We start from the raw sequence: 23,357 nt of genomic DNA, 5'->3' as shown, positions 1-23,357 counted from the left end.
GTGGGGCGGTCCCGGCCGCCATCTTACCAAGGGGAGCTTCCACAACCACCCACCACCAACCCCCCCCACCCACCACTAACCCCCACCCACCCACCACCACCAACCCCCCCCCACCCTCCGCCAACCCCCCCCCACCCACCACCAACTCCCCCCCACCCACCACCAACCCCCCCCCACCCACCAACCCCCCCCCCACCCACCAACCCCCCCCCCACCCACCAACCTCCCCCACCAACCCCCCCCCAACCCACAAACAAACCCCCCCCCCCACCCACTACCAACCCCCACCACCAACCCCCCCCCACCAACCACCCCCCCAACACACCAACCACCGACCCCCACCACCCCCACCAACCCCCCACCCACCACCACCCTGTTGCATGGGATGGAACAGGGTCTACGTCACCGCAACGCGACGGGAGGCCCCATTGAGCCCTGCTAAGGAACAGAATCCCTGAGCAAGATGGCCACACGACGGATGTACAAAGACAAAGGTCCCCCGTATAGCCTCTAACACACTTGTTGGGGCAAGTGCTGTTAGCGAATACGGAAATTTAATTCTCAGGTCCATACGGCGTACATCCGTTTCAGTAGGGGCATAAAATATGTTTTGTCTATTTTTTTGTGTTGGGACTTTGTAAGATGAGCGTTGGAATTTATCAGGGGCACGGGGTGCCCAGTTAGGTCTTAATTGGTCTGTCATAAGGTAGGGGCACTGATAAGAGGTTGACAGGTATGGGGCCGTCCATAAATGACGTCACGCACCTAGAGGGGGGGGGGTCAGACATTTGTGACGATGTGTGACGAGGTGGGGGGGTTTGAGAAATGTGACGTCACATCAAATGCGCAACTTTAAATAAATATAGACAACACGTTCTACTTAATTAAATATACTTTTTGATAAATGTTTTCTCCTACAACATCAGAGTGCAGCGCCAGATTAAATATGCACTACAATGACAATAGTTTAAAGCGATTTGAAGCAGCATGTTTTATTTATTTTTTTGGGGGGGGGCAGAGCTTTGTGACGTCATAGTTGAGGGGGTCTGACTTTTTGTGACGCCATGTGACGAGGGGGACGGGGGTCAAAAATCGTCCAAAATCGCGTGACGTCATTTATGGACGGCCCCTTTGCACCTGTATGAAGGCCGACACAATCGATTAGGTGGGGGGCCCAATATATTTGATTTGTCACGCACGGTCACGCCTCGGCTATTTAACGCGGCTCCTCTTATCACGTCACTTGGCATTTTCATAAACAAATACATTTAAACCGCGATTTAAATACGTTCTTGTTGAAAATATCTCACGACGGTTGTCAAAAGGGCCCCCAACTCGTAGCTTTGGCCACCAGAAGTGGAGGCAAGGCCCCCCCTGCCTACTGCCACCACGGCCCACGAGGGGGCGGGTGGCCAGCACCACGCCCGGCCGCCTTTGTCTCCCCAGTGGCGATGTTTACCACACACCGGGTACTCATTTGAGGCCGAGTCGACCTAGGGGAGGAGGCCCAGGAACCGGTTCAGATAAATTTCGATTTAAAGCTTTCGTGACTGCAGGGATTCATATTCTTGGTTCTTTTGGTAAAGTCACGTAGAATGGAAATAATAAGAACAGGTCTGTCGAGAAGAACAGGTCTGTCTTCTCGACAGACCTGTTCTTCACCTGAGGACGGCTACTTGCGTTGTGGCCGAAACGTCGTGAGAATTATTTTATTATGTTTTATTTTTATTACTTTATTATTTCCATTCTACGTGACTTTACCGAAAGAACCAAGAAGAAAAGACGGTTCAGATAATTGTCACTGTTGGTGTTGGTGCGCGGGAATCGAACTCGAGTCGCCGGGTTCATATGACAGCGTGCTCACCGCTACACTACCGCTCCCCACAGTACACAATTTGTTGTCGTTGTTGTATCCTCAAATCTTGTAACTAAATTTTCACCCACTTCCCAATGTGGTATCGACTGCAACCTTGGTATACTTATGTCATACTGATGACAATACTATATTCTATCATAAAAAAAATTTAAATTAATATTTTTAAACATTAGTTTTGATATGTTATGTTTCGGCTTGGCTCTAATTGTCCACGGTCAACTGACGTTGGCTGTAATTGGCCACGGTCTCTTACGTTATGGCAAGCTTCGGGGCCACATCCTGGAGTCGTGGAGTTCTTCCGTTACTAGTACAATTCATAAAAGCGTGTTTTAACTTTTTTTTTAATAATATTACTTATTTTTTTACCAGGTAAGGCTCACTGAGCTATACAGATATTTTTCAGAAGCGGTCTTCGCTCGTCACGCTCGGCTTCGTGGGTCAGGCAGTGCGTTACTGACTGACCCAGTTATCTAGTTACCCCGTTGTGGCCTAAGTTACTCGTGGTAGTCATCACCTATGTCAGTCTACCGTACGTTTATGCAGTTACCCTGTTAGGGTGTTAGAATAAACGTGTTGCCTCCAAGTTTGAGTGTGTCTCCGTGGAGTCCACTACCCTAAGAAGAGCCACTTTTATTAAAGATTCCCACAATAAGGAACCCTACTATAGTATTCCACAATGAGGGACCCTCGGCTTCGTTCTTATCTTCCTGCTTGTATCTTCCTCCGAGCGTCGCCACTCCTTGTGCTCTCCCCTCATATATCCCTCAACCCCCTTTCTCGAACCTTCTTGTCCTTGTTTTTACCTCGAGCCAATCCCTGTCCTTTCCCTTTAATGGATCCTTTCTGTTTTCCCGTTCAACCCTTATTCTCCAATCCAGGGGCGGTTTCTTCATTAGGGCGATTGGGCGACGCACCACCAATGTCATTCAACCACAGAGTCACGCTAGCCGTCACTGTGCCGCTGGATATAGTCCAATCAGCGTCATGTCACGTTCTGTGGAGTACCGCCTCTTTTTGGGCGATTTCCCTCCAGCTGAGAATCGCCCCGAGTGGTCCCATAGACTTACATTCAAAGATGTTTTTTTTTCGAACGGGGGCGCTGCAATGCATTCTCTATGGGTTCCGGGAGGGCTCGCCCTAACGTGCTTACGTCATCATACGTGCTTACGTCATCATACGTAAGCACGTTTCATCCAACAATATAATTTGTCGCCACCTAGTGGAATCTTTAATAAAATAAACCTGAGTGGTTTGTTTTAATAGTGAGTATAGAAACAAACAAGATGTATTGTAAGAGTCACTTTATTTTTCATTAATATTAAAGAAGTGAAGTTGCCTTTACATGCTTAAGCTGTTAATTTATCCATTGCATGGGTGGACCTTATCCTTATCAATCATCCAGACATTTGCCCCCCCTGAGAGATTTTGCAGGAGCCGCCACTGCTCCAATCCCTTTAAAAGTTTGCCTCCCGACCAATCACCGTGGAGGCCTCTTTCTTTCAATCGGAGACTTTTGTTTATTTTTAAATATCCATTAGACTGCATATGGTTTGGGGTCATTTTTCGGTCATTACATCGGTATGCTGCACTAGTCACGGAAAGCGCTGGACAGTGTACGAGTGTCGTGATTAACGTACCTCTTCAATGTTGCATGGAAGGCGGGTACAATACCTCTGGATTGGCAAACTGGGGTCATGGTCCCCATTTTACAGGTAGGAACAACAGGTTCCACACTGCCCACCAGGGATTATTTGTCTGTCTGTCTGTCGTGCATATCCGGAATTCCGCCCAGCCATGCCCCTCCCCACCGAACACCGAGCTACGCCGCGATTGGTTGACGATGTCGGGGAGGGTGGGGGGCGAAGGGTCAACACGCCCACTCATCCAACTGCCCCCCCCCCCCCACCTGAACGCCGCGCTGTCCAACCAAGCTTCCTACCTGCCCACTCCGAAGGAACGTGTTTAAGAAAGGGGGCCAGAGGGTGTGCTCCAACTAGAGAGAAATCACACTCCGCAGATTCCCGGGTAAAGCCTGTGCCAGAGTGCTGGAGAGAAGGCCGCGCCCGATGGTCAAGCCTCAGATTCAGGAAGGAACAGTGCAGATTCCGTCAGGGTCGTGGAACAATGGACCAGCTCTTTTCCTTCTCACAGATATTTGAGGGGTCATGGGAGTAACGTCCCGAGTCTGCCTCTGCTTTGCAGACTTGGAGAAGGCAGATGACCGAGTTCCCTGGAATATCTTGTGGGAAGTGCTGTGGGAGTATGATGTACTGGTGCCGCTTGCGAGTGCTTCCTGGTCCCTCTATTCCCAGAGTGAGAGCTGTGTCCGTATTCTTGGTGTTAAATCAAAGTCGTTCACTGTGGGTGTTGGACTCCGCCAAGGGTGCATCTTGTCTCCACTCCTGTTTGTGATTTTCATGGACAGGATATCAAGGCACAGCCGAGGTATGGAGAGTATTCAGTACGGAGGCATGGAGGTGGCGTCGCTGCTTTTTACAGATGACGTTGTCTTCTTTGCCTCATGAGTCTGTGATCTCCAGCGTGCACGTGAACGGTGTGTGAATCGGCTGGGATCAGCACCTTCAAATCTGAGGTCATGGTTCACTCCAAGGAGACGATGGAGTGTGCTTTCCAGGTGAGAGGGGAACAGCTGCCCTTAGTGGAGGAGTTTAAGTACCTCGGGGTCTCCTCCACGAGTGATGGTCAGTGGGAGCGGGAGATCGGCCGGCAGATCGGTGCGGCGTTCGGAGTGATGTGGGCACTGTAACGACCCGTGGTAGTGAAGCAGGAGCCGAGTTCTCCAACAAAACTCTCGCTTTACAGGTCGATCTACGTTCCCACCCTCACCTATGGTCATGAGCTTTGGATAATGACCGAAATGATGAGATCTCGGGTACAAGGGGTCGGAATGAGGTTTCTCTTCTGCAGGGTTGCTGGACCCACTCTCTGCGATCGGGTGAGGAGCTCGGTAATCTGAGAGAGCCTCAAAGTCGAGCCACTGCTCCTCCGCATTGAGGTGGTTCGGGCATCTGGTAAGGATGCCCCCCCCCCCCCTGTAGACTCCCCCTGGAACTCTACCAAACACGTATCACTGGCCGAAGACCCCGGGGCTGGCCCAGGACACGCTGGTGGGACTATGTCGCTCCGCTGACCTGGGAACGCCTGGGAATTCCCCAGGAAAAGCTTGAGTCCGTTGCCAGGGAAAGGCAGGTCTGGACCGCCTTACTCAACATGCTGCCGACGCGACCCTCACCATGACAAGCGGATTGAGAAACGAACCAACAATTAAGCTCACGAAACATGGATCATATCGTGCATGTGAGAATGGAAAATTGACACTTTACACAAATTGTATACAAGTTATATGATGTGAAAATTATACTAATGGAGACAAATTCTACATCCAATAAGTTACATGTTAATGTGCCTGGGACTATATATTTAAATTGTAGTACTGTTGATTATTTTGGAAATGTTAATATCTGTAAGGTACAGAATGCCACTTGTGTTGTTTTCATTTTACGAGTTTCTCAAGGCCAAATAAAAAATAAAGATTCGTAATTTTTTGGGCTAATAATTGAACAAATGTGTTTAAAAAGATTGCTACCACATGATGTAAGTTTGAGATTTGCTTTTTACACACAGTATTTTAAACTTTTGCATTTGGTAAATGTGCATCAGGACAAAAAAAACATTCTTAACAGTTCTTAGGTTTTTTCGGTAAAGTCACGTAGGTAAAACATCAAAATTAATGAAAATAAAATAAAAACAAAAATCACGACGTTTCGGAGGCAACACAAGTATCCGTCATCAGACTTGTGTTGCCTCCGAAACGTCGTGATTTGTTTTTATTTTATTTTCATTAATTTTGATGTTTTACCTACGTGACTTTACCGAAAAAACCTAAGAATATGATTCCTTGCAGTCACGAAAGCTTCAAATCTAGAATTCTTAACAGTTTATTTATGGGGGGAAATACAGCCAGGGCCTATAGCAATGCTCAACTGAGCAATGGTGCGGCGCGCATCTCAATTGGTGGCCCAGTGACAATATTGAAAATGTCCATGTCCCCTCCAGGACCTTTCCATTGGACAACCACGAAGTGGTATATCAATCAAGGGTGTCAAAAAATGAATAGACAGAACCAAAATGAAAGTTCCAATAGTTTTATTGTTATTCGAGATACTGACATACATTTCATATGAATATATGCATTAGACGAATACATTCTAGTTGTGAAAATTGATTGGCACTTTCTGCTTCAGGAAAACGTCATTTCAGATATTATGACACGTCTGCCCGTTCACACTAAACGAGCAAAAAAGGGGACCTTGAAGAGCTTAAACAATGTACCGTTGATGTTGTTGTGTCATCATCCATCCCGACAGATGTGTTGGAAAATGTTTTCTCAGTTTGAATGCCAAATTTGATTGATTAGTGAATAATGGACACGTATAATGTATGAATAATTCTAGGATATCTAATCAATATCATAAAAAAAAATTATAAACTAAAAGTTAGTCTATCACATGCATTCATATAAAATTTACGTCAGGTTCTCAAAGAGCAATGACAGAATTTTAACAACCGAACTGCGAGTCAAACTAGTGCCACTTAGTCATCAACTTAACTTCTGTTTAAACGACGCCCTGCAAAATGAGTCACATGTATTAAAATAAAAGTAGTATAAACAAAAAAAACAATACATTTCCTCGTCTTGTATTTTAAATTGTAGAATCCAAAAATATTTTCTAAATACGTTGAGTGATACAACATGCTTTATACAGTATACATATCCATATATTGAAACTGTGCTTGTATTTCAATCACAACATTGCCTTTCCCACACGTGGCTTTCAATGCAAGGTCCGCTGGGCATTGGAAGCTGCTGGTGGCCTTTCGTTCGGCCCCCGACAATACACGAATGTGAAAACACCCCATCGTGCTGTCAAACCGCAATGGTTTCAAAGGGGCCGTCCATAAATGACGTCACGCGATTTTGGACGATTTTTGACCCCCCCCCTCGTCACACGGCGTCACAAAAGTCAGACTCCCCTCAAATATGACGTCACAAAGCTCTGCCCCCCCAAATATAAAACATGCTTCAAATCGCTTTAAACTATTGTCATTGTAGTGCGTATTCAATGTGCCGCTACACTCTGATGTTGTAGGAGAAAATATTTATATAAAAAAGTATATTTAATTAAGTAGAACGTGTTGTCTATATTCATTTAAAGTTGCGCATTTTGATGTGACGTCACATTTCTCAAACCCCCCCTCGTCACAAATGTCTGCCCCCCCCCCAGGTGCGTGGTGACGTCATTTATGGACGACCCCAAATGTGTGGCGGCCCTCACACCGATGTATTATCCGTCAAAGTGTCCCCCCCCCTGAGAATGAGTGAATAACACTGCTGTACACCATACTGGAACAGACTGCGTCTCTTAGGCAGGAACACACAGCAACACCCAAGAAAGGTTTAAATAAACAAAACATACAAAATAAAGACCGAGTAATCTTCACCAATGACTTTCACTTCCCTAATTATCAAACTACCTTGTTTGTATGATGAATTACAAAGGCGACAATACTACACTTGCGAGCACAGTTACGATCCCAAGAAGTCTAAGGGGGAATCCCTCTGCTTAAATGAGCAATGGAGCAGCTCTCGTATCACAATGGTAGCCCTGAGCGAGTGGTGCAAATTCACGATCTAAAAAAACAGGCACTGTTGATTTCCCAAAATATCTTGAGGGACCATGGATGGAGTCGTTCCTTCAACTAGGGCTTGAACTAGCAACATTTCGATTGTGTGTTAAAAACTAAACGGCAATACACATTAGTTAAACAATGTATCATATTTTATAGTGTCTTATTCCGAGGCGCTGCACAGAAATTATACAAGTTGACAGTGGTTGAGATAAGGAGTGGGGTTTTTTAAATTGGTGTAGCTATCGTGACAGAACAGGCGTGAGGGGGTAGTGATAGGGGTTGGGGTAGTGATAGGGGTTGGGGTAGTGATAGGGGTTGGGGTAGTGATAGGGGCTGGGGTAGTGATAGGGGTTGGGGTATTGATAGGGGTTGTGGTCGTGGTAGGGGTTAGGGTAGTGGTAAGGGTTGGGGTAGTGATAGGGGTTGGGGTAGTGATAGGGGTTGTGGTAGTGATAGGGTTTGTGGTAGTGATAGGGGTTGGGGTCGTGATAAGGGTTGGGGTCGTGGTAGGGATTTGGGTAGTGATAGGGATTTGGGTAGTGATAGGGGTTGGGGTAGTGATAGGGGTTGGGGTAGTGATAGGGGTTGGGGTAGTGATAGGGGTTGGGGTAGTGATTGGGGTAGTGATAGGGGTTGGGGTAGTGATAGGGATTTGGGTAGTGATAGGGGTTGGGGTAGTGATAGGGGGGGTTGGGGTAGTGATAGGGATTTGGGTAGTGATAGGGGTTGGGGTAGTGATTGGGGTAGTGGTAGTGATAGGGGTTGGAGTAGTGATAGGGGTTGGGGTAGTGATTGGGGTAGTGATAGGGGTTGGAGTAGTGACAGGGGTAGACCTGGTCGTAGCTGGGGGGGTGGGAGCATTGAGTACTTATCAGTGGCAGGATGGGCTAGGGCAGTGCCTTTGACAGTGTTGTGGGGCAAGTGCTATTAGTGGGCACCTATGAGAGTTGCCACGACGCACAAGGGGGTGGGGGGGATGGCCAACATCACGCACAGCGGCTGTTGTCTCCACAATGCGGATGTTTATGCACCGCACCCGGTAATCATTTAATGGCATGTCGACCTAGTGGAGACCCAGGATCGATGAAAATGTTCGTCACTGTCGTCAGCAGGAATCAAAATCAGGTTGCCAAGTTTGTAGCGCAATGCGCTAACCACCGTCGCTCACCACAACTGCCTTCCACCCACACGTCCGATAAGCACAGTTGCTTATGTACGGTGCGAAAGAAGTTAAATATATGTACAACGTACACACAATCCAGGTTAGATTGAAATGTAACAAATTACATGCATTGAAGTGCATTTCCTTTGGTCTTAATAATATTCAGCTTGAGAGTTTATGCATTCTTGTGTTTTAGTGTCGGTATATTTGTAACCTTTGAAAACTAAATCCTCATCAAATTACATTTCACATTGTGTCAAGGACAAGCACGCCACCTGAATTGTGTGAGATAGAGCGATCGAAAGCTATTCTTTTCACACAAAAGCAAATGGTTGTGACAGGTGCACATCCATTACATTTGTGAATTACATTAATATGTACTCTAAGGTTTTTTCCGGTAAAGTCACGTAGCAAAAAAATAAAAAATAAAAAAAATGTGTACCTATGTGACTTTACCGCAAAAAACCTAACTGTATGATTCCTTGCAGTCACGAAAGCTTAAAATCTAGAACATTAATATTAAGACTCGACAGAAAAAAAGATGGTCTTCATTAAGTAGAAATATTCAGGTGCTACAGCAGCCTTCTACGTAATAAGTTTTTATGCACACCAGTATATCAATTGTGCCTACTAAGCCAAAGTATGATGCGATAACTCGCTCTTTACAGTAATTTGCCACAGGAAGCGGAGAATTAAATCACAGAGGGAATTGCCCCTAGAAAATAACACAGCACAACTATTCTCTTAAAGCAAACACAAAGGTGAGGCTTAATTTGCAGCGGTGACAACGGTTAAAAACACATCCATAACCTAATACGGTAAAACCTTAGATTGCGAGCATAATTCGTTCCAGAAACGTGTTTGTAATCCAAAGCACTCGTATATCAAAGCACTCGTATATCAGTTGTGATCACGTGACGCTCGGAAGACAAAGCGTCTACACGTGCTCCTCGTATTGCAAGACCTCGCTCGTTTATCAAATTCATATTTAATTAAATGTTTTGCTCGTCTTGCAAAACACTCGCAGACCAAGTTACTCGCAATCCGAGGTTTTACTCTAGTCCCACATACAAGTTATCCACCAAGAATATTGGCTCAATTCTAGGTGACCGTGTGAGACCATTAACCACAAGATTTGAGAACCAAGTGCAATCAGAGGTGGTTGCCTGAATTTCAATCCAGGATCTCAGCAGTGCCGGTGGCTCATTGCTCTGGGGCGCCGCGGTGGTATGATGTTAACTCCCTCGCCTGGTATGCATGCACTCCCCGTGGTCACGTGGATTTTTCTCCGGGTCCTCCGGTTTTTCCCTCCACATTTAGAATCAACATGTGTTTAGAGTGTTTGGCTGCTGTACATTTCCACATGATGAGCCACTTCGTTGAGCTCTCATTAGTGGCCAGGTCACTTCTAACAAAGATATAAATAGCTCAGCGGGCCTTACGTGGTAAAAAAAAAAATGACAAATAGTAAAATGGCCATTGTGAACTCAATGAGCCACCAGCCGGTGATTTCAGAAAGCTGAAACACATCCCGTATTTACACCATTGGAACCTCATTTGCCAGTAAAAAATATGATAATTGATTTTTACCCTTCTATCTGGCAACAAAACTGACACCTTTTTTACAAGGAGTCATGTTTGCATATACCACAATACCTGCAGTCATAATGCAAACAAAAACATAACTCTGATAATATGCACTGTCCTTGAAGTTGATTGGTTCACACCCGAGACATCTTTCGGGTGTGGACCAATCAACTTCAAGGACAGTCTTTTACGGATTAACATTCTGAAACAGCAATTCCCTTACAATAACATGTTTTTTGTGCCTGATATGAAATAAAAGTTTACAGATATGACACACAAAGATCGATCGGCTTGCTGCAAAACAATAATAGATCAGCAAGCATAAACGTACGACAACAATTGTTAAAGCGTGCAGAACATCCTGAGAACAAATCATTCAAACCTACGTGACACGGAAAAAAGTGTTCTTCTCTTTAAACATTGACAACTTTAAAGAATGTGCAAAGATATATTCAGAAACACGAACAGCACACGATCAAACTCTCCACTCCAGGGACCGGGCCAACCATGGAGGGGGGAATCCGATTGAAAATCTTTCGCAGTTTGTTTACATTGAGCTGCAGTTCTCTCTTCAAATTCTCTTCCCATGTCCCTGTGGAAGCTGTTAATCAGATCTTTGCACTTAAGGTCCTTCCACAACATCCAATAACTGTCAGACTGTGGGGAATCGTGTCAATTTTCACCATATACAACTCTTGATCCTCTTCCGTAAATACAGAATAATTCCACTTCAGGGTAGTGAAGACAACATCGGTTGTGCTCAAGCGCACCGATCTACCAAACACACACACGCACGCAATACACACGCGAATATACCTTAAACTTGCACCGAAACACACACTTCTTTTCGGGTAGGTTTTGCTCGCGAGCTCAACTCTAGATGTGTCATCGGCAGCGCCGACACGGAACCATGAGCGTCCCCGCACGTGTTGTGTGGAGGTAGAGACAATCACACAGGCGGGCTTGACAGACTCGTCCATGAGCGAGCTTCTCCCTTGCTCACGGACAGGGCTGGAATGGGGCTGTGCCAAGGCCCCGTGGTGTCTGTCTCTCAGTGGTGGTGTGCGTGGTGCCCACGTTGTGGGTTCCTGCCCGCCGGCTGCAGCTTCTCCGAGCTCTTGTCCTTGGTCTCCGTGTCGGACTCGGACGAGGCCTCTTGGGACTGCTTGCTCCACATGTCTGTGTATATGCCCCCTTTGGTCAGAAGCTCATCGTGCCTGCGATGCACGAGGAATGGAAAGGAAGGCAGAACTTAATTAACAAGAATGATAAGTGGCTTCCGTGGTACGTGTGGCATTGTATCACCACAGCGGCCAGAGTGGCCGTGGACAATAGAAGGTTGCGCCGTTTGGCTCGCCAAGTTAAAAACCCTCCAGCGGTGTGCGACTGTGATCATCCAGGACAGTCCGTAAAACACATAACGACGCAATGTCCCCAATCACAAATACGAAGGAGACATCACAGCGATGCACTCCGCTGCTCTCCGACACGATTATCTGGCTTGAGACCACCTGAATGCGAAATTGCAGTTGTTGCTTTGCATCTACATCAGCAGCCATACGAAAGAAGTTAGAAGCAGAATTATGCTCCTGCCCACAATGAGCAGGCCAATAGCGAGAGAGCCTTACTAACTAGGCCCTGAGTGACTTTCCTTGTGGCAATAAGCAATACATGTCACGTGCTGGCATTCCTTCATGGCAAGGCAATTACATTTTTGGAAGTTCTCCAAGTCAGGTCATGCCATCCTTGTACTGACACAATAAATAGTGTTACACCGATAATGGTCCATTATCCAGGAAAGGCTTATCGAGTTTAAATACTCTTATTTTATGAGGGTCCTTGTTGGGCAGCACTGTTAGCAGAATTCTTGGCTCACAATCGGAAGGTTGTGACTACAAATTCTGCTTATTGGTATCTAAATAAGTACCACTGTCTAGGAAGTTAAGTGTGGTTGTCCTACAGCGAGACTAGTTTATACCATAGGAACGTTTCATTTTTCACCACTGGCCCTACAATCACGATAAGTACCTCCCAACACTTTATTGAGCAGCAAAAACTGGTTTGAGTTGACTTTACAAACGGCAGGAATTCCAAATACTCACAGAAAACTCAACTATCCCAGGAAATTGTCAACCATTATTTCAGTGAACAGGAATAATAATAATAATATGGATAAGTACTATTTGGTTATTTCGGTAAAGTCACGTAGGTGAAAATAAAAATAATTTTTATTTTATTTTCACCCACGTGACTTTACCAAAAGAACCGAAGAGTATGGATCCTTGCAGTCACGAAAACTTCAAATCTAGAAATATGGATAAGGTGAAGGTGCAGCCTTGCACCTTTACCGTCACTAGAGGGGCCTCTATAGGGTATTTTGGCCTACTTCAGAATCAGAATCTTTATTTAGAATGGAGGAATCCCATGAGCTATGGAGCTCTTTGTCACAGATATCCAACAGGGGCGGGTCACAATTAACTTGAGAAACCTTTCTGCATCGGTCAACTGCCTTGGGATAGGTGGGCGTACCACACTTGACCTCACAACCTGCTGCTCGACGAACTGTGGCGCGTCCATTTAGACAACCAAGCCACTTACCTCCCTCGCTCCACAATCTGGCCGTCCTGCAGCACAAGTATCTGGTCTGCGTTGATGATGGTCGAGAGTCTGAACAGAAGCAAATGCAGGTCCGGCATTAATGTTCCATGTTTTATTGTGGTTAAGCCATCTGGGTGGAGCATCAGCAGAGAGCCGGGGGCCTTGCGCTTGGATAGGATGAGAGTTCAAATCCCGGTTAGATGCAGACTCCGCCCTTAATCGCTCTGGGTTGAATAACATTAGTACCACCCTAAGGAGCAATCAACAATGATTGTCCGATTAAAATACATTTTCCTGTCATAGGAATGTGTAAACTAAGCGGGACAAATTTTAAACACTGCCCTTTGTGTCTTGCCGTGGCAGTTTTTCCAGTGAATGAGATGACATAGGAGGCTCCCTGGAGCACTGTGGCGTCGACTGTGATCACCTGTGTGTATTCAAGTTGCCACAGTAGGGGGCACAGGTGGTGCATCAGCCAGTCATCTCGGTCATCTCAGTCAGTCGACCCGTGGCACCTGGGTCTGACCCGTGGCACCTGGGTCTGACCCGTGGTACCTGGGTCTGCCCCGTGACCTCCTGCCAGCGGGCGTTCGACACTTCACGTGGCCTCAAGGTGCACATGGCCTGGCACGAGTGTCGTGGTGACGTCACCGCCACTTAGTGGCGAATGGCGGTTGTTGTTGTTGTTGTATTCATGTGGTGGGGGAGTGGAAGGGCAGCGGTTAGTGCGCCACGCTACCAACCGAGCGACCCGGGTTCGATTCTTGCTCAACTGATCCTCGGCCTCCCCTAGGTCGACTCAGCCTCAACTGAATTCCTGGTGCGGTGTGTAAACATCGCTACTTGGGTTACAAAGGTGGTGGTGCTGGCCACTCACCCCCTCGTGTGCCGTGTCGGCCTTCATAGGTGCTCGCTAACAGCACTTGCCCCGACAGTCAGTTAAGGATATACGGGGGACCATTGTCTTTGTATTAACGTGGAATACATTTTTTTTGTACTCGTGTGTGCACACGCGTGTGAGTTAGCGCCCTGTCACCGACGGGCGACGCACACGTACCTGTGCGCTATCACCACGGAGGTTCTGTTGGCACAGATCTTCGCCAGAGAGGCCTGGATGTTCCGCTCCGTCTGTGTGTCGAGAGCGGACGTCGCCTGGAAAGACAAAGCGGTACCGCGCTGACGTCACTGCGCCGCCGCCGTTCTATGCACACGGCGACCAGAGAGGACGGCCATCGACTCGCAGCACGTTATGGCGCATCATTCATACCAAGGCCGTAGCCATGGAGTCAACATTGCGGGGGACCAAATCTTCCAAGGGGTCTGGGGGTGCACCCCCATAAAAAAAATCTCAATTTGAAAACGAATTTCCTGCCTAGAATTAAAACAAAAATTCACTAACACATATGATTGACTTTTTATTTATTTTTAACAATAGTGTATTGTATTACATTGCTCTGCGTTTTCTTTTTAACCTTTTCTTGTTTCATTGCATGTAATGGCAGAGATTAGGGATTTATAAAGTACAACCATAACCACAATCATAAACAGAAATCAATATATTGAGGGGGACATTTTGAGCATATTTGAATATTGGGCAGGATGTGTCCCCCCCCAATATAAATTATAATTACGGCCTTGATTCATACTACCAATGATTCCCATGTTTTTTTCTTCACAGCCACACATTGCGGAAGCGCATGCATGAAAACACAAAGCTGTCCTGTAGCCCTGAATTGACTATTTCTGTAAGCAAGTATATATCAAAACCTGGCGCAGAAAACAATGGGGACCCTCAATGTGGCCAACAACCATGCCAGGGCCACCTTGGTCTCTCCAGTGCGGATGTTGTACACAGCACCAGGTACTTGCTTAAGGCCGAGTCAACCCAGGTGGAGGGCCCATTACGAGTTCAGACAGAGCTCGTCACCGACGGCCACGATTGGTAATCAAACTCAGGGCGGCCGGGGTTCGTAGCGCAGTGCTGCATTCATCCCTCCTTCCTAACTCCACCACCGCCCCATGATTTGGCCGATAATGCTACACTGGGATTCACTGTTTATGTATTTATCTATGAGTATATATGTATAATGTGTGAATGTGTCTGTGGATGCCTACATGCACACGCGCATAAATATACGGACATATGTGCAAAGACAAGCATGCCTGCATGCAAACACGCGCAACAATAACAGACACCATTCGTCACTAAGTAACGGTGAAGTTACAACAGTGCTTTTGACAGGCTAGGTTATTATTTATTATTATATCCATTACCCAAAGAAAGCCTCACTGAGTGTGACAGTTTTTTTTAATGAGGGTCCTGCCAAGTTTTTTTTCAGTCGGGGGTGATGCTGCGACTTGCAATTCCAAATCAGTAATTTGCAGGTAACTTTTCAAAAATGGACCATGACACCAGCACACAATGGCCCATTCTTGCGAATGACGTCACGGGATCTGGCCCGTTGGATTCGAACGATGAACCACTGCAACAGACGGGGAACACGCTACCGCTAGGCTGCGCATGTTGATGCCATGTAAAGCGCCCAAGACTCCCTGGCAGGAGGTCATGGAACAGACTTAGATGTGACGGGTTAACTATGCATTTTATTATTATTATTATTATCATGCTTATTTACCCAAGAAAGGCTCATTGAGTCTCAAGACTTTTCAGGAGAGTTCTGCCAAATGTTGGCAGGAGGGGGCGATGTTGCAATGTGTACTCCCAATTTAAATAACTTGCAGCTCATTTTTCACCATTAGGATGTTTGGCCAACACCGGTTACATTGCACGTGTTTTTCAACTATGGAAGGATAAATGGAGAACCCGGAGAAAACCCACGCAGAACAGAGGGAGAACACACAAACTCCACACAGAGAGACACCCGAGTAGGGAATCGAACGCAGAGCCGGGCGCCTTTCTGCGTGGAATTTGAGATGATATCGCGGGTCAGGCAACCCAAGCACAAAGATCCCCCGTATAGCCTTAACTGACTGTTGGGCAAGTGCTGTTCACGAGCACGTATGAAGGCCAGCACGGCACACGAGGGGGTGGTTGGCCAACACCAAGCCCGGCCGCCTTTGTCTCTCTCGTGGCGACGTTTACACATTGCACCAGGTACTCATTTCAGGCTGAACCGACCTCGGAGAGGTCCAGGACCGGTTCAGATACTCGTCACTGGTGTTGGCTGTGAAGGGGAACCGAATTCTGGTCGCCTGGTTCCTAGCGCATCGCGCTAACCGTTGCACTGCCGCTCACCACACACACACACCCCCACAAGCCCAAACATGCCTGGGCACACCCACACACACACAGAGACAAGGACACAGCCAATCGTTGTGCTGCAGGGCGGCACCTCATCGAGCAGGATGAGTTCGGGGGCCTTGAGGATGGTGCGAGCGATGGCCACGCGCTGCTTCTCCCCACCGCTTAACTTGAGGCCGCGCTCCCCGACCTGCGTGTCGTAGCCTGCGCAGGCACACGCACGCACACACGCACGCAAGCTTACAACGATTACAACGGTGACAATCATAATCAACAACGGTCGCACTCATTACACCACAAATAAACTACAATACGTTGCTGATCTCGTCAAGGAGGATAAACCATCAGGCGAACTCCGGTCATCCTCGCAGCGGCTTTTGGCTAGCCATCGGACAAAGACGGTTACCTAAATGCGCAACAGATGTGCTTCTGTGGCCATCTGGAACGCTCTTCCTTCCGATAATAGGAAGCCACTGGAGCTATGCACTTTAAATCGAGATTGAAAACTCATTCCTTTAGAACTGATTTTTGTGTTTAGATTGTTGTCTTTCCTCCCGCACCTCCGATAAGCACCATTGGCTATGTATGGTGCGAAAGAAGTTCAACATACATACATACCTTCACTCACTCTCGGAGAGAGATGAACGACTCAGAGACGCAAGGAGCCACAGAACAGCGGGAGAGACAGCCACGCTATAATCCAGCACTGACAATTACTGCGGTCCTCCATATATTAAGGTGTTATCAGCCAATTCATCAGGGTTTGCATGCTGGAGGAAAGTGGAGCACCCGGAGAAAACCCAACGCATGCAAGGGATAAACACTCTACCTCATACAGACGAAACAGGGGAGTCCACATTTGTTGTACTGCCTTCTCCCGGCAAGCCAGGGTAGAGCACCTTGACGCAGATGGGGAGTTTCGCGACATTCGTGCGGTGATCCACCAACCGCCGCTGCCTCCACTGTGCTGGATTAGAGGCGTGCGCGGCGACCACGCGACAACGACGACGACTTCTTATTGATTTATTCACACGGCGCATCTCGGCGAGACTCGACACGCTTCGTCTCACCCTCCGGGAAGGAGAGGATGCGGTCGTGAATGTCCGCAGCCCTCGCCGCCTCCTCCACCTCCTCGTCGCTCGCCGTCACGCGGCCGTAGCGGATGTTGTTGCGGATCGTGTCATTGAAGAGCACCGTGTCCTGCGGCACCACCCCGATGTGCTGCCGCAGAGACTTCTGCTTCACCTGGACGAGGCGCGCGGCGTTCAAAACGTGGACAGCACGGTCACCCTCGGCGCTGTTGAACACAATCCTCGACTCTCTCTCTCTCGCAACCACCGATTCCCTCTCACCTCGCTTTACTCCCCTTCGCGTTCACACCGCAGCAACAACTACTTCCAACTTTTTACAAATTGGCACACACATCATTGACCCCACAGGGACAATGGTGGGCTGAGTCAACTGCGACCGATATTTCAACTGGCAACCTCACTCCATCTGTGAGTTGAGCAACCTAACAGCAGCACAACTCAGCCAGCCATACTTTCAGTGATAGCACTGACTAATTAGCACGATGGGAGTGCCACCTAGGGGTTGGAGACCAAAGACCTGAATCCACATGGGGATGGGGCGGAATTACTGTAAGAGCAGACCTTGCAGGTCAAATGTCAACTTTGCAACAGTTGAGTGATTTGGCAAAAGGAAGTGGTAACGAGGCGTGGGGGCATGAACAGCATTGGCCGTTATGACATCTTGAGGTTGACTCTACAAACCTTGGAGATGTCTTGACCATCAATGCTGATGCATCCAGATGTGACGTCGTAGAACCGGAATAGCAGACGCATGACTGTGCTCTTCCCCGCACCCGATGGACCAACCTGCAGCACAAGATCCATTATGGTGCCAGGTCAGAGCACAAACAGAATCATCGTGGAATGGAGCAACCTAGTTACATTTCAGCAAAGGAGTTAACCGTCCTGCTACATTAATCTGCGGGTTAAAGTTCCTTCTGCAATTGCCATCATGTGTGTCTATATCTCTTTATACAAGGTCTAATTGAAAATTGCATGGCCTGACAAAATGACGACTGTCCTTGCCGAAGCTGTTATTTCCCTACAGTGCGCTTGGGCACTGCAACTTATGTTGAACTTCTTTCGTACCGTACGCAGCCAACCGTGCTCATCGGAGGTGCGGAGGAAGGGCAACAAACTAAACACAATAATCAGTTCTAAAGAAATGAGAGGATTTAAAAATGCAAAGCTGCAGTGGCGTCCTAACAGACGGCCGAAGAAGCGCATCTGAAAGCGCGCGATGCAGTGGACATCTTTGTTCGGTGGCTAGCCAACAAGCCGCTGCTGCCAGGGTGACCGGAGTTCGCGTGAAATGTCCCAAGGCTTCAATCCCCAGCTGGAAGCACACTTTGTGTCACTCCTCAAAACCGCTCGTTAGCAGCACACGTCCTTCGCCTGTCACAAGAAAACCGCTCTCTCCAAGGGTGGCGGCTAAAACCGAGAGACAAGTGGAAGCCGCTCGGAGCCAAGTCCGTTTAGGAAGGGAGTTTTCTCCAGGTTTCACCAGAATTCTCAATTTTTCAGTAAACACATTTGGGATGTGTTTTCCATATGCAAGCTTATACTCTAAGACCTACATAACAAGCGGCTCATCTGTACATTTGTAAGTCCATCTGGAAAACTCCTCCTTGACTACTCCACCGATTAGAATGATGTATTATTTGAAAGCTTATGATACATCGTTTAAACAAACGAGGCAAAGTTTACAACTTTGTTTTTTACCTTTGACTCGATAATTTGGCCCATCGGCCTCAATGCTGCTTATCTACTATACCATGTGAAATATAATTCAAAATCACAGCAAATAGATGCATTCCATTGGAGGAATCTACCTCCGAGTAATTCAATGATTGTTGAATTTCGACGGCATATGCACTAGTTAAAATGAAATAAAAAACAAATCCAAGAGTACACTTACCAGAGCGATGGTTTTTCCTGAAGGCACAGTAAATGATACATTCTTCAGGATGTCCCTCCTGGTTCAGTGTGTGCAGTGGAGTGAAAAGGCCAGACATTTGAGAATGGAGGGAATTGAGAACATTTCATAAGAACAAATGTCAAAATGTACAAAATAGTCTCATAAATGACAAGCAATTAGAAAAAAATGTTTATTATTATTACTTTATATTCCAACCGTGCTGTTTGTGTTATTAAAATGTAACGTTATTTGGTGATACTGTGTTGGCAGTGGTGCAACACGCACAAATAGCAAAATAATACAATATTCGTCAATAACACTGCGGCCTAAAAATAAAATATATATTATAGTCTTTCTGCTTTGCAAAACTGTGTTAATCACATTTCAACCAAATGGAATTTGTGGTCATGAAACTCTGAAGAAGCCAAATTAGGTGAAAAACCACATTTAATGCAATGGCTTTCTTTATGCAGACACTGAGTGCCAGCACTGAGACCATCAACTCGCAACAACTTGACAACCAGGTTAACGAACGGCTGACCAGATCCAAACCCAAGATCTCAACGGTAACGTCTCGCGGTGCTCCGACTTAAGCGAACAAGAGGTAACGCTGCCAAACATTCCGCTGGGCCGTGCAGACACGTGGCCTTGACTTGCGAGCGAACTGTGAGGAAAGAAGAATTACCCGTTGACGTAGTTGAAGGAGACGTTGTCGAATTCCACGTTGCCATGGGAGAGATGCAGACTCACCGCGTTGACATCGTCCACCACCTACAGAGCCAAATAGTTCCACGCATATTACAGACAAGTGAATCAGTGTTACCTGCATAGACCAAATAATGCACTCTGATTACTAATCGAGTATATAATTACAATAACCCCCCCCTCCGCCTAAAATCGTTGCACCTGATGAGTTAAATGATGACGTCACCCTGCTGCTGCTGCTCTATTTAAGACCGGGAGCAAGAGCAGAGCCTCACCATTCTGGCGAATTGCCCGATGATGCTGGATGCAATTACCAGCGAAACGTCGTACTCTAAAATTTTAAATGTTGTGGTTTCACGCTTCAACACACGGGTGGGCTAAAGTGGTGAACTATTTGTCTTTTTGTCAACCTGACACTTTTTTTGCTGATTGGCCGTGTCCGGTAGTGGAGGGTTAGGACACATTTATAAATAACGCGATCTAACCCAAAAACGTCGATTATAAATGCACTCTTAATGACTGAATACTGTAGAGGAGCCGTTCCCATCTTGTGGTTCGGCGGACCCCTGGTGGTCCACGAGGTTACTACAGGGGGTCCGTGGAAAATCTAAAAAATAATATCGTCACCAAGGAAAGGTACAATTTCAAATAACACGAAGCGTGTGGTTGTCCACGAAATGATTGGAGGTTGAAACGGAGTCCGCACACTCGAGAAGGTTGGGAACCGCTCCTCTCGAACGATAATTATATACAGGAAGCCCTTCATTCGGTTTATTTGTTACATCTTATTTAAAAACGATATTTCGCCTAGAAAACCCCCTCGAGATGGAATATCTTCTTCGTAAGGATGTCCTGTGCATATTTTATTTAAATTGTGTGTTTTCTTTCTTGTTTCGTATACACATTGAACTTCGCTGTGTATAATTATTTAATGTATGATTGTATGTTGAATCTCTTTCGCACCATACGTAGCCAACCTTGCTAATCGGAGGTGCGAATTTAAGTCAATGTTAAAGAATGTTAACAGTTATGATTTCCTGTAGTCTTCATCAGAGCTGGTTTTAAAATGTTTCAAACAGTGTTGTTTTCTGCACTCTTTTTCACTTCATACATTGGAATGCAACATTGTGTTCTACCTTGTTTAAACGCAGGCCTATCTCCAAAGACTCCCGGAGTCTCGCCGACCTCTCGGCTGCTTAAACACGAAGGTCGTCTATCGCTCTCTCACTCTCTCTCTCACAGAGTCGCGACAGCCATGCAAAGTGACGAGTCACTCACCTCTTTCTCCTCGCCAAACAGCTCGAACATGTTCTCCATGTCGATAAAGGAGCTCTGGATCATCCTGAGAGAGATGGGCGTGATTGACAACATCAGCGCCTTTCACTTTTAATTATAACAATAATTTCGACTTGTAACGGCGCTGCACACTAGTATTCGCTCGCTCGATCTCCGAGACAGAGAACGACTCGGAAGCGCAAGGAGGAGCCAGAGACGACCAGGATAGGCCGCCACATGATGAACCGGTGCCCATTTCCACCTGCCAAGCTCTGTGATCCTCTATATATTAAAGTCTTCTTGGCCAATTAATGCACGTTTATATTTGTGGGAGGAAAGCGGAGCACCCGGAGAAGACCCACGCGTGCGAGGGGGCAACACTCTATCCTATGCAGATGGAACAGATGGAGTCCACGTTTGCTGTACCGCCTTCTCCTGGCAAGCCAGGGTATAGCTCTTCAACTCCCACGGAAAGGCAGTTTCACAACATTTGTGCGATCCACCAACCCTTGCCTCCACGGTGCTGGATTACAGGCGTGCGCCACGACCGCCCAGCAATAACACCATAGATGCCCTAATTGTCGGTGTCAATCACATTCAAAATTGACACTATACTCTTAGTTCTTTCGGTAAAGTCACGTAGGTAAAAAATTAAATTGAAATTAATAAAAAATAACAATAAAATAACGACGTTTCGGAGGCAACACAAGCGTCCGTCTTCAGGTGAAACTGTGACGGAAGCTTGTGTTTCATTTTTACCTACGTGACTTTACCGAAAGAACTAAGAGTATGATTCCTTGCAGTCACGAAAGCTTCAAATCTAAAATTTACACTGACATTCTGCACGACGAAACTCAATTACCATTGTGTGTTCTGTATTGTATGGGTGTGCGTCAAACTAGAAACCATTTCTAATGGATAGGGTCTTTGCCTTTAGACATCCGACAGTTCAGCAGCATTGGTTTAAGCAAGCCTGACTCTGCTGATGAGACAATTCATAGCGAAGCCAGTTCCTGAGTTTGCTTGTATTAAACCAATGCTGCAGCATAGATGCACTCCAGGAAGGATGTGTGGCTGATGGGATGTGTTAAAAAAAAAACGTGGAGAGACAAATATGGGCTGGAGGCATTACGTCTGCTTATTGATTGTGTGCCGTGAAATAATTAAATGATAAAAAACACACACACACATTGCAATTACAAGACCTGTTCTGCCACTACGCAGGTTTTCCTGATGGGGATTCTCAGTGACGGCATGCAATATGCGAATGTAATCAGGCCCGAGGGTGCTGGGCACAAAGCAGCCTCACCTGTAATACGTTCCGAACCAGTTAAGAGGCACGTAGAGTTGAATGATGTACGTTCCAAACAGCACAAAGTCGCCCACCTGGAATGAGATGTGTACAATGACATTTGGCTTTGTATCTACGTATGTACGTTGAACTTATTTCGCAGCGTACTTAGACAGCCGTGATAATCGGAGATGCAGGGGAAGGACAACAAACTAAACACAAAAAGCAGTTCTAACGAAATGAGTTTTCAATCGGGACCCCACAGGACCAATTACGAAACGGCACAGGAAAAGTGCTTCTCTTGAATACGGTTATAATCAGATTGCGCAATGAACGATATGCAAAAGCAGAGTTAGGAATTCTCTTATGAGTCCAGCCCATCGTGAAATCGAGGCTACTGGACTAATCTTTTTGGAGTGGTCCCTTTTGATGAGGTATGCTGCAGAGAAAATGCATTTGCTGTTGTGTAACTCTGATGTAATTACATCTTATTATAATCAGACATCTGTGTGTTCTGCAGGCCACGCTCTGCCTTGATGGAGGTAAACATGTTTCTAGATGTATTTTCTGTCAAGTTGTTTTTTTTATGGACTTCTCATTTCATATTTACACAAACAACATCGTGTATACTTTATTGCATATGGCAATGTAATAAAATGTCCTGTCAAGCCTAAAATTCATCCACTGCATTGGTGCTCAAACCTTAGGAAAAGCCCGAAGATTAAGCCCGGCCCTAGCTCAAGACTTAAAATGAACCCTGACATCAACAATGGAGGAATGACAGGTGAAGTCTATACCTGGCCAGGAATGTAACTCTCAACCTTTGAATGCTATGACCCCCGAGTATTTAGATGCTATATTAACTTTCCTTATTATGACTATTACCGCTATAACCCTAATT

General features: G+C 46.4%; 1 protein-coding gene across 4 annotated transcripts in view; it reads right to left on the bottom strand.

Moving 5' to 3' along the window:
• Window positions 1-6,028: 6,028 nt before the first annotated feature.
• ABCB6 (ATP binding cassette subfamily B member 6 (LAN blood group)) overlaps window positions 6,029-23,357 on the bottom strand; it is a 45,009-nt gene continuing 27,680 nt past the window's right edge. For 3 of the 4 annotated variants that reach the window (XM_078603748.1, XM_078603746.1, XM_078603749.1), the window contains exons 12-21: window positions 22,475-22,551; window positions 21,169-21,232; window positions 19,871-19,956; window positions 19,186-19,243; window positions 17,970-18,074; window positions 17,268-17,442; window positions 16,289-16,401; window positions 13,993-14,087; window positions 12,936-13,004; window positions 6,029-11,554 (exon numbers count right to left, since the gene is read on the bottom strand). In XM_078603748.1, coding sequence (XP_078459874.1) covers window positions 11,389-11,554; window positions 12,936-13,004; window positions 13,993-14,087; window positions 16,289-16,401; window positions 17,268-17,442; window positions 17,970-18,074; window positions 19,186-19,243; window positions 19,871-19,956; window positions 21,169-21,232; window positions 22,475-22,551 — 1,008 coding nt within the window. In that variant the 3' untranslated portion in view covers window positions 6,029-11,388. Of the gene's footprint in view, window positions 11,555-12,931; window positions 13,005-13,992; window positions 14,088-16,288; window positions 16,402-17,267; window positions 17,443-17,969; window positions 18,075-19,185; window positions 19,244-19,870; window positions 19,957-21,168; window positions 21,233-22,474; window positions 22,552-23,357 lie in introns of those variants that run through there. The other variant, XM_078603750.1, reaches the window with a different exon arrangement.

Source organism: Lampetra planeri, chromosome 21 (genome assembly GCF_965212315.1).
Source record: "Lampetra planeri chromosome 21, kcLamPlan1.2.h2, whole genome shotgun sequence".
NCBI lineage: Eukaryota > Metazoa > Chordata > Hyperoartia > Petromyzontiformes > Petromyzontidae > Lampetra > Lampetra planeri.
Note: the sequence above shows the minus strand (reverse complement) of the source record. Positions and strands in the feature narration are given on the sequence as shown.